The sequence below is a fragment of the Echinops telfairi genome, unplaced genomic scaffold, assembly GCF_000313985.2.
Source record: "Echinops telfairi isolate 266 unplaced genomic scaffold, ASM31398v2 ScPeMD7_2291;HRSCAF=2852, whole genome shotgun sequence".
Taxonomy (NCBI): Eukaryota; Metazoa; Chordata; class Mammalia; order Afrosoricida; family Tenrecidae; genus Echinops; species Echinops telfairi.
In genome coordinates, this window is record NW_022106189.1 from 8,395,524 (window position 1) to 8,406,080 (window position 10,557).

A 10,557-nucleotide genomic window follows, 5' to 3' on the forward strand; every position below is an offset into this window, starting at 1 on the left:
GATGTAATTAAATACACATTCCAGTTCTTCCCATCTTTCTTACCATTCCTTCTTCCTTTGCTGCTCCCTTCGAATAGAGAACAACTGTGCTTTGGATGGGTGTTTGCAAGCTTCTAAGACTCTAGTAAAGTCCTATGATGCACAAAAGTTTTTAATTCTGACAAGTTCCAATTTTCTATTTTAGCTTTTAAAACCAATGTTTTAGCATCATATATAAAAATGCACTGTCAAAAACAAGATAGTGAAACACTACCCCTATATTTTCTTCAAAGAGCTGGTTTTAGTTCTTTGTTCAATTTAAAGTTACTTTCCACGTATGATGTGAAGAATGGGTCCAACTTAATTTTTTGGGAAGCACAAATCCAGTTATCCAAGCACCATTTATAAAAAGACTATTTTTGTATCAAAGAATTGAGTTAGCACTGTTAGTTCATCATAGATATGAGTTTATTTCTTGGTTCTTCATTCTACTTTATTGGTCTATATGTCTATCATATCAGTAGTAGACTTTTGATGACCCTAGCGATGGCCTACATTTTGAAATTGGGAAAATTTTGAGTTTTTCCTCTTTATTCTATTTTTTCAATACTGTTTTGGCTATATGGGTCTTTTTTCAGTTCCATAAAATTTGTGCATTGGCTATTCCATCCTCCAAAGCAGACTGATAAAATTCTTGAGGCTGTTTTGAATCTACATTTTGATTTATACAGTACTAAATAATATGATCAAAATATTATTCAATTCTACCTACTTCACAGTAAAAATTCATTTATTAAAAAACAAACCAAACCCAACTATTCAAAACAAAACAAATTAGAGTGGAAGACAGTATTAAACCTTATAATTCATGAACACATAATATCCCATTTATTTAGGTCTTCTTTAATTTCTTTTAATAATATATATATTTTCAGTGTACATATCTTTCACTTAACTGGCTGATTTTATTCCTAGATATTTGATTTTTTAGATGCTAAATTGTAAATAGAATTATTTCATTTTCATAATGTTCACTGCTAATGTATATAAGCTGATTACTGATTTTTGCTTGTTAATCTTGTATCTTGTCATTTTCTTAATTCATTTGTTGGCTCTAGTGTCTTTCTTAAAGATTTTCTACATAAAGGTAATTCCACTACATCATTCATAGGTCACGCCAGAAGGAATTGATGTGGAAACCCCACTAAGTGAACTTACTGGGCTTTACCTCAAACTCACCTATGTAGGCTACTTTGAACTTAAGGCTAATACTCACAAGTGTGAGAAGAAGCAGATGACTACAAACTCAAGGGCACAGACCTGACATTGGACTTTGGTTCAAATTTCTTGCCTTGAGGTGCTCAATGAATGATGGCCCTGAACTAACATAAATTTGCTATTTTAATGTCCTCTTTGCTTTATTATGACATATATTAATCTGGTATGCAAGGCCCTGCTGCTGTGAATGAATATTAGAAGATTTGCCCTATCACCAACTCTGTTGTTTGTGTAAATAGTGTCCAGTCATTTTTAAAAATTTTATTTATTTATTTTAAGCTTTAAAATAATAATTTTATTAGCTCATACAACTCTTATCACATTCCATACACACATCAATTGTGTAAAGCACATTTGTACATTCATTGCCCTCATCATTCTCAAAACATTTCCTCTCCACTTAAGCCCCCGTCATTAGGTCCTCATTTTTCCCCTCCCTCCCTGCTCCCCCCTTCCTCATGAGCCCTTGATAATTTATAAATTGTTATTTTGTCATATCTTGCCCTGTCCGACGTCTCCCTTCACCCACTTTTCGGTTGTCTGTCCCCCAGGGAGGAGGTCACATATAGTTCCTTGTAATCGGTTCCCTCTTTCCAATTCACTCTCCCTCTACTCTCCCAGTATCGCCACTCACTCCACTGGTCCTGTAGGGATCATCTGCCCTGGATTCCCTGGATTTCCAGTTCCTATCTGTACCAGTGTACATCCTCTGGTCTAGCTAGACTTGTAAAGTAGAATTTGTGTCATGATAGTGGGGGCGGGGAGGAAACATTTAGGAACTAGAGGAAAGTTGTATTTTTCATTGTTGCTACATCGCACCCTGACTGGCTCGTCTCCTCCCTGAGACCCCTCTGCAAGGGGATCTCCAGTGGCCTACTAATGGGCTTTGGGTCTCCACTCCGCACTCCCCCCATCATTCACTATAGTAAGATTTTTCGTTCTGATGATCCCTTATACCTGATCCCTTCGACACTACGTGATTGCATAGGCTAGTGTGCTTCTTCCATGTGGGCTTTGTTGCTTCTGAGCTTGATGACCACTTGATTACCTTCAAGCCTTTAAGACCCCAGACGCTATACTTTTTGATAGCCAGGCACCATCAGCTTTCTTCGCCACATTTGCTTATGCACCCATTTGTCTTCAGTGATCCGTTCAACACCTCATGATCACACAGGCTGATATGTTCTTCCATGTGGGCTTTGTTGCTTCTGAGCTACATGGCCGCTTGTTTACTGTGTCCAGTCATTTAAGAGTTTAAACTGTCACCCCCACCCCAGGGGTGAACAACAGAAATGTGGGTGATGGGAGACAGTGGAATTTATAATTCATCAAGGGGTCACGAGGGTTGGAAGGTGAGTGAGGGTAGGGAAAAAAGAGGAGCGGATAACAAGGGCTCAAGTAGAAAGAAAATGTTTTGAAAATCATGATGACAACATATGCACAAGTGTGCTTGATATAACTTTTGTATGGATTGTTATAAGAGCTGTAAGAGCCCCCAATAAAATGATTTATTAAAAAAAAGTTTAATCTGTGCAAGTCAACAATTCATGTCTTATGGTTCATAGCTGGTTCATACTCATATTATTTCCTTTTCTCTACAGTGTTTTAAATTCTACACCATTTAAATTCTATACCATTGGCCAATATTACTATCAATACATCGTGGTTACCCATTGGGCAGCTACCTACCAGCTCCATGGGTGGAAGGATAAGGCTTTCTACTCCTGTGAAGATTTGCAGTCTTGGAGACTGACCAGGAAAGCTCTACCGTGTCCTATTATGTTGACATGAATCAGCACCAATTTGATGGCAGTAGCAGGGGTGCCCCAAGGGGAACATTGATAATATTCTCTAACATAAAATGAAAATGATTTTTCTAAGGTAAATGAGAGACAAACATAAACCAAAGATATAAAATAGATTTTGGTCTTGCACTTAATTCTAGCCCCAATCAAGAACAATTGGTTTTTATGACATAGCCCTGTTTGATGTTCACCTTCATGAAGAGATCATTGAAGTGTGGTGAAGAAACTAGATGGTGTGCAGCTATCAGAAGGCACCGCATCAAGGGTCTTACAGACTTGTCTTCAAACAAGCCGCCATCTAAGTGAGGTGTCAAGTAAGTCCACTTGGAAGCACCTCAGCCTGTGTAATCCAAGGATTTTAAATAATATACCACTTTCATAGGAGGGAATGATATCAGAGCTTAAACTGAATATCCAATTTGCAGAGGCTGTAGATGACAGTGGAAGCTCAAAATCCATTTGCAGGGTCCACACACAGATTAAGTCTCTGGAGAATCTCCTCTGATCATAGCTGAGGGCTATGAACAGCCTTGTTATTACACAGAAAGCACTGTAAATCTGATTAGGGCAGGTGTATTTAGGTTAAAACGTAATATCATTTGGCACCCCTCCCTCCTTTTAAGAAATATGAAACACTTGAAAAATTTGTGTGTCATCCTCATGCAGGGGCTATGATAATCTTCTCTCTATAGTTTCAATTTCAGTTTTTGTGCTGCCAAAGTGAGCACTGGTCTTTCTTTTTACCCATTTTAAAATTGTTCAGTTAAGAAAAAGTGGGAAATATATGTGCATTAAGCCTCTGCTGAATTCCTTCTGACAATGGACCAGGAATGTAAATAGTCTAGAATGCATTGGAAAGAGAATTATTGCAGCTGCAATTAGGTTAAAATTTAACACCTTATCATTTCATCTTTCTTATGATCCATTTTAGGTTATTTTCTGGTTTCTTTTTCATTGAGGTTTTTGTTAGTTTTACTTTGTTATTGTTGTTAGTGTTTTTTCCCTTTTAAATATTCTTCTGTATATGAAATACTGAATAGGTATATCTATAGAGACAGTAGCTAGGGGTATGGCATGTAAGGTTGGGGACAAAAGGGGAGCTAATAATGAGGAGAACAAGAAGGAAGAATTTATTCTAAAACTGATTGTGGTGATGATTGTACAACTCTTCTTGGTGTGATTGCACTAATGAATTGTATGTTATGTGAAGTATATGCCAATAAAGCTGTCGCAAAAAACCACCCCCAAACAAAAAACTCCTCCACCACCAACAGAAAAACGAATCTGCGAAATGCAGATGACATAATCTAGCTTGCTGAAAGTGAGGAGGGCTTACTGATGAAAATCTAGGTTTGCAACCTTCAGTATGGATTACAACTCAATGTAAAAAACCAAAAAATCCTCAAATGGTAACATTATGATAAATGGAGAAAAGATGGAAGTACCAAAAGAAAAAAAAAAAAAGGGCGATCATGCCATCTGTGGAAAGGGATAGCTTTATTTCCTCTTTCCTAAATTTAATGCCTTTAACTTTTTCTTGCATAATTACTACACAGATTCTTTTTGAACTAACTGCCTTTTATATGCCTATTACCCAAACTAAACAGAATTCTGTTCATAGTGACCCTTTATAAGGTTTTCAAGACTATGAACCTTGAGGGGGCAGACCACCTCCTCATTCTTGAGTGGAATAAATTGTAGGTTTAACAACCAACCTTGAAATCAGCAGCCTGCTGTCTAACCCATGGCAGAGACTGTTAAATGCTCATGAAATGACATACCAGGGTTGGAACACCTCTATATTTTTTAAGAGGCTTTTCTGTATCCTGGCCAAATCTTGGTGGCTTTTATGTCTATATCAATTAGATTACATCAAGAATTTGCTTTGAACTAAGGATTATTGCAATAGAAACAACACATATTCAACTTTAGATGGCAAAATGAACAATTACGTAATATAAATTTATGATTCTAAAATAGGAAAATATCTAACTTCTTAATGTGTAGTAAATTTTTCACAAAAGTAATTTTTTGTTTACCTTTCTCTTTTTTAGAAACATTTTAGAATTTCTCATCATTATTATGGATTTTCTGATTCAGTTCAAGACATAATTTTTATATTATTTCTCAGGAAATTAAATTTAATAAATTACTTTCTTAAATTTTGGCAATTTTTAAATAAAAACTGTGAGATGTTTTCCCTTTCACCAAAGTAAGTAAAGGCCTATAAACAAATGTAATAAATGCATATTACATGCAGAAAATATTCATGTCATTATTTTTCTATCTTTGGTACAAGAAGAATGCTTATCACTATCATAAAGAAAGCCAAATATATAGAATTAAGGATAGAATGACATTGTAGGAAAGTGTCAGCTACATAAATCAGTTATAATGAGTAGGTATTTGTTGAAGGAAAATCTGGCACCCTTTAATGAGGAGAGAGGTAAAACTCACTTAATCAACATAAAAAAAGTTAATTGTTTTGTATCTAGCCAGAAAATTCCTAAAAAGAACAAGGAAAAGTCTGACAACTTTTCTGTCAAAAAGAAAAAAAAGGCCAAGGGTACACTGTTTGACTACATACATGAGAAAGCTATATCTTGTCAAAGTTAAAACATTTAACATTTAACCTCGTGATGTCTCAACAGAATGCATTTCTGTTCAAATTTAACAATACACAAGTTATTATAATGAGAGATGGTATGGAAAACTTCTGTTTAAAATCCCCACGTTTTAGGGGAAATTAATTTATTCATACATCCAGCATTGATTATGTGAAGAGTCAGGTACTATGTTAGGGAGTGAGCACAGATAATAATTAAGATATGGCCCTTTCTATTATAGTACACAGACCCAGATAATTTAGCAACTAAAGAACAGACACGATAAATCTAAGATTTAGCATAGGGTCCTAGGTGTATCTGACCCTGTATCAATGAGGAATCAGGAAATACTTCTTAGATGATATTATCTGAGAATTGACTTGAAGAGATACTGAGTTAAACAATCCTTTCATCTCCCTATACCAATAGCTTGCTGGTATCAGGTGGGAGCATACAGCCAGCAGAATTCAATTCATCATTTAACTCTAGTGGTAGGTATGGTATGGACACTTTCCCCTCTTAGTCGTAGCTAATACAATAACATTTTCTACTTTGACTGAACAGTTTTGATGTCAAAGCAATACAAAGGGCCCACTTTCTCACGGAGTGCATAATTGGTACAAATCGACATACATTTATCTATATAAGGAATACTGGGGAAGTCTCTGTACTTACTTTTACTTCTTTCTAGTCAACATAAAGTTGTGATCTATTATATCAGTGGGAAAGGAAATGATTTATGTGAAGAGGAGTTCAAGAGAATGTTAAATTCCAAGAAAGTCCAAAATGGATGAATGTGAGGCAGATGTAACAACCAAAGAAAAGTTCAAAGTGGCTGGACTGTTAGAGTAATTCATGTACAAGCAAGTCTGCATGCTGGCCTATGCTACTATGATTCAATTCTCCATATGACAGTAATGGCTTACATGAGGAGAAAGGAAGCATTAGTAATCTTAGAAGGAATGGACTGCCTTAATCATAGAACTTTTCCTACCATACTTTTTGTTTGAGCTTAATGGTCAGAGTCTAGTGTGGGAGGCAACTATTCTAACCATGTTTGATCTAGTATCAATAGGTAAAACCAATTGTAGGATGAACAGAAATGATGTAAGGAGTGGTTATTCCTTCAAGAGTATCACAAAAGACATCACAAAGGATGTGGACCTTGAGGAGAGAAACTTTTGAGGAAGGGCACTTTATTTCAAGAAAAGTTTAATCATTTTTAAAGCATAATAAACAATGTGATTGTAACTTGTAACTCTTTTGCATGCATCTACTTCTCAGGCAGAGAACACAGACAGAAATATTTACATCTTTGTTGAGTTTACTCACTGTTATCTTACGAGGACAGTCGTTAGAACAGAGACCACTGAGAACTGCAGAAAAATAAAGAACAGTCGATTATTACTCTTATATTGTGCCTATATTTAAAGTGAGCGCTCATTTTCTCCTTAAAGTGCTCCACTGATCCACTAATATGCTCTTCTGAGTCATACTCACAGGCAAATACTGATACAATTTTGTCAGATGAGAAATTAAATTTGTTGCTTACTTTATACTTATATTTCAAAAGCCTTTATTAAGTTATCCAGATGCTACAGTTTTATAAAATGTGAGGGAGATAATTAATTATGCTCATACATACAACATTTAACTTTTTTAAAAAACAGGTTAACTAAATTTCAAAGAGAATTTAGAATCTGCCAAAAAGGTGTCAAATTCAAACCAATTAAAATGTATTCTTAAAAAGTGGCCATCTAGCAGGAAAGCAACAAAGCCTACCTGGAAGAAGCACACAGCCTGTGTGATCATGAAGTGTCTATGGGAAGAGGTTATCAGAAATACAAAAAACACACAACCAAATCGATATGAAGGGGAGTGAATGTATTGGAGACCCAAAGTCCACCAGCAAGACAATTGGACAGTCCCTCCTAGAAGGGCCTCATGGAACGAAGGATAAATCCAGGGTGCAGTAAGACACTGATGAACCATGTAACTATCCTCTAGTTGCTTAAGATTGCTTCCCCTTTACTATTAAGGTCATTATGTGTTATACCTCTTTAATCATGTTACATTTGTGGTTTCTTATTTGTGTATTTAAGGTCAGTGGTACATGGTAGTCAAGATAGAGGACCCCTTAGAGACAGTGACAGGAGTAATGGTTCCCTGAGGGTACAGGAAGTTAGAGGCAGGGGAGAAGGGGTGAAAGGGGAGTTGATAGCATAGATGATTGTATAACGCCACTTGATGGAATTGAACAACAGAACTGTATGTGAATGAATATATTAGAATGAGTAAGAGATGTCAATAAGAAATATTATTTAGAGACAGATTTTAGAGAGAGTTGGTGGTGGTCTATTTTCCTGCACAGGCAGACCTCATGCTCTGAGTGAAAAGAGTTTTTATTTTAGAAATACAGTCCAATTGAAAAAAAGGGCAGAGGGAAAAAAAAAGAAAGAAAGAAAGGGCAGAGAGTCACGCATAAAACATCTGCTTAGGTATACTCGGGGACTGGCTTGAGAGTAAGGCTGGAGCTGTCCATGGTACCTAAGTATAGCCTGAGACCTCTGCTGGGTAAACACTTCCTGGCAGGGTGATCCAGAAGTGGATGGGCCAGATAATCTTGTGTTGAGCCTGGGTTTGGGTTATTGGGCAGGGTGGCAGGGTACTATGGCCTAGCAGGCTGTTCGACCCAGCAAGCTCTTCTTTAAAGGGGCATTGACCCACTGATTATTTTCTAAAATTGTTTTTGACTGTTACAGGAGGGTCTTTCCATGACCAGCCAGCCTATTATTTAAAGAATATATTAAATCTTGTACCCAACATTCTTAAAAAAAAAGAAATATTATTTAAAAATGCACTTTAAGAATAACAAATAGAACATTTAGCACTTTATATCTCAAAGTAGATCCCCCCCCATTTGTCCATTAAAGTTTCTGACAGTGATTTTGTGCCCCTTAGATAACTATTCTGGAGAACATAACTATAAAATAATTGATGAATATATTTGAGAATCTATAACAAATATAAAAATAATTTAATAACACATTTATTCTATAATCACTGACTAAAAAGAAAAGGTGAGAATTGGGTATTTTTGTTGTTGTCTTTAGTTGTTCTCTTCATTAACATTTTATTGTGAATTGGTAAAGGTTTATAGAGTAGATCATCAGTTTTATATTCCAACAACTTACCAAACTTCCAAGTAACGGAATTTTGAAACATAAGCATTGAAAAGTCAACCTGCTATTGTTTTATGATGGAAATATAACAGCTTAGAAGAATAGTGAGAAGAATTATACAGCTTGTCAAGATATAGCTTAGCGAGAAGGCCTCCATAGCTATGGCCCTGAATTTAATCCCTCTAGCCTGAGAATTCATGCCTGTACACCATCATAGGATTCTAAGAGACAGGCTCTCACACTCTGCCATTGAGGTGATGCCAAAGCATAGTGACCCCATAAGACAGGGTAAAATTGCCTCTGAGTTTCCGAGACTTTAACTCTTTACTGGAGTGGAAAGCCCTGTCCTTCTTTTGCAGTGGCAGGTGGTTCTGCTCTCACTTTAAAACAATTGAACCCATCCCTACTTGCCACAGATGGTTCATCACAAACATTTTGTTTTGCTACATGTGCAGCTTTAAATCACAGCAAGTAAAAGTCCTGAACATTTTGCTCCATCTATAGCATTACAGTCAAATTTACTTAGAGGAGACAGCTCTTTTCTGGTTGTATTCGAAGTGCCTTTCAAGTTGAGGAACTCATCTTCCGGCTCTATATCAGACAGTATTTCACTACTATTCATAAGGTTTTCAGTGACTAATTTTTCAGAAGTGGTTTGCTTCTTCCTTCTCCCTACTCTGTTTTAGACTGGCAGGTTCACTGAAGCCAGCTACCATGGGTACCAACTCTGCTGGTAATTGAAAGATGTAGTATGGTTTCTAGCATCAGAACACACAGCCACTAGTTTGAGTGGTAGGCATGCATATATTTGTTATGCTTTATAAAAGGGATGCCTACACAATACAAGCAGAACATGCATTTCCTTGTTTTTTTGCAATCACTGATTTAATAAGGAACAATATTGATCCTTAACCTTAATTACCATCTGGTGGACACTTTTTCTTAATTATAAATTCAAAACTCTCCAGCCAAAATAAAATAAATAAATACTCCCAAACATGCTAATATAAAGGTCAACCTTGTCTCAGCTGGAAATTATTTCATCTACTGAACAATCTAACCTTTTCCCAGTGACATCCACGTGGCTATTACAGTAGGCAAGAAGGAGACTTATACTGTTTGACTTCTGAGCTCTATTAACTGTATGTTTGAAATAAGGCAGAACAATGTTGTTATCCACTTTCAATAATTGCACTAGTTTTGTTAAAAAATGCTATAGAGAAAGCACACGTGAAAGAAAACAAACTCTGAAGAAAAAGAAAAAAGAAAAAGAAAAAAACAGACCCTGAACTATTCATACGGTTATATATGTATGCATATGTGTGTATTGTTGTTGTAGACATTGTTTTACTTTCTGCTGTTGCCTTGTTGCACTCAGTCTGGTGATGGTACATAGCATGTCTACCTGGAAGGGATAGGCAGAATAAACAAGCCAGAAGAGAGAACAACGGGATGACAGATCAGGGGAGCATGGGGGTAGGGGAGGGGGAAGGAAGAAAGAGGATTTTAATAAGCACAGGCACAAGGGAACAACAAGTGATCAAAAATCAATGTCAAGGAGGGTGCGGGAGGCCTTGCAGGGCTGGATCAAGGGCAATGTAACCGAGAGGAATGCCTAAAACCCAAATGAAGGCAGAACATGATAGTGGGACAAGAGGAAAGTACAAAGAAACAGAGGAAAGAACTAGGAGGCAAAGGGTACTCATA

General features: G+C 36.5%; 1 protein-coding gene and 1 non-coding gene across 2 annotated transcripts in view; both read right to left on the reverse strand.

The window, feature by feature from the left end:
- Nucleotides 1-10,557, reverse strand: part of ITFG1 (integrin alpha FG-GAP repeat containing 1) — a 237,140-nt gene that overhangs the window by 44,391 nt on the left and 182,192 nt on the right. The window contains exon 13 of the mRNA XM_004704695.4: nt 7,001-7,044. Coding sequence (XP_004704752.1) covers nt 7,001-7,044 — 44 coding nt within the window. The remainder of the gene's footprint in view (nt 1-7,000; nt 7,045-10,557) is intronic.
- LOC115870796 lies at nt 3,684-3,790 on the reverse strand. The gene has a single exon (XR_004046924.1). It is a non-coding gene; the product is annotated as a U6 spliceosomal RNA (small nuclear RNA).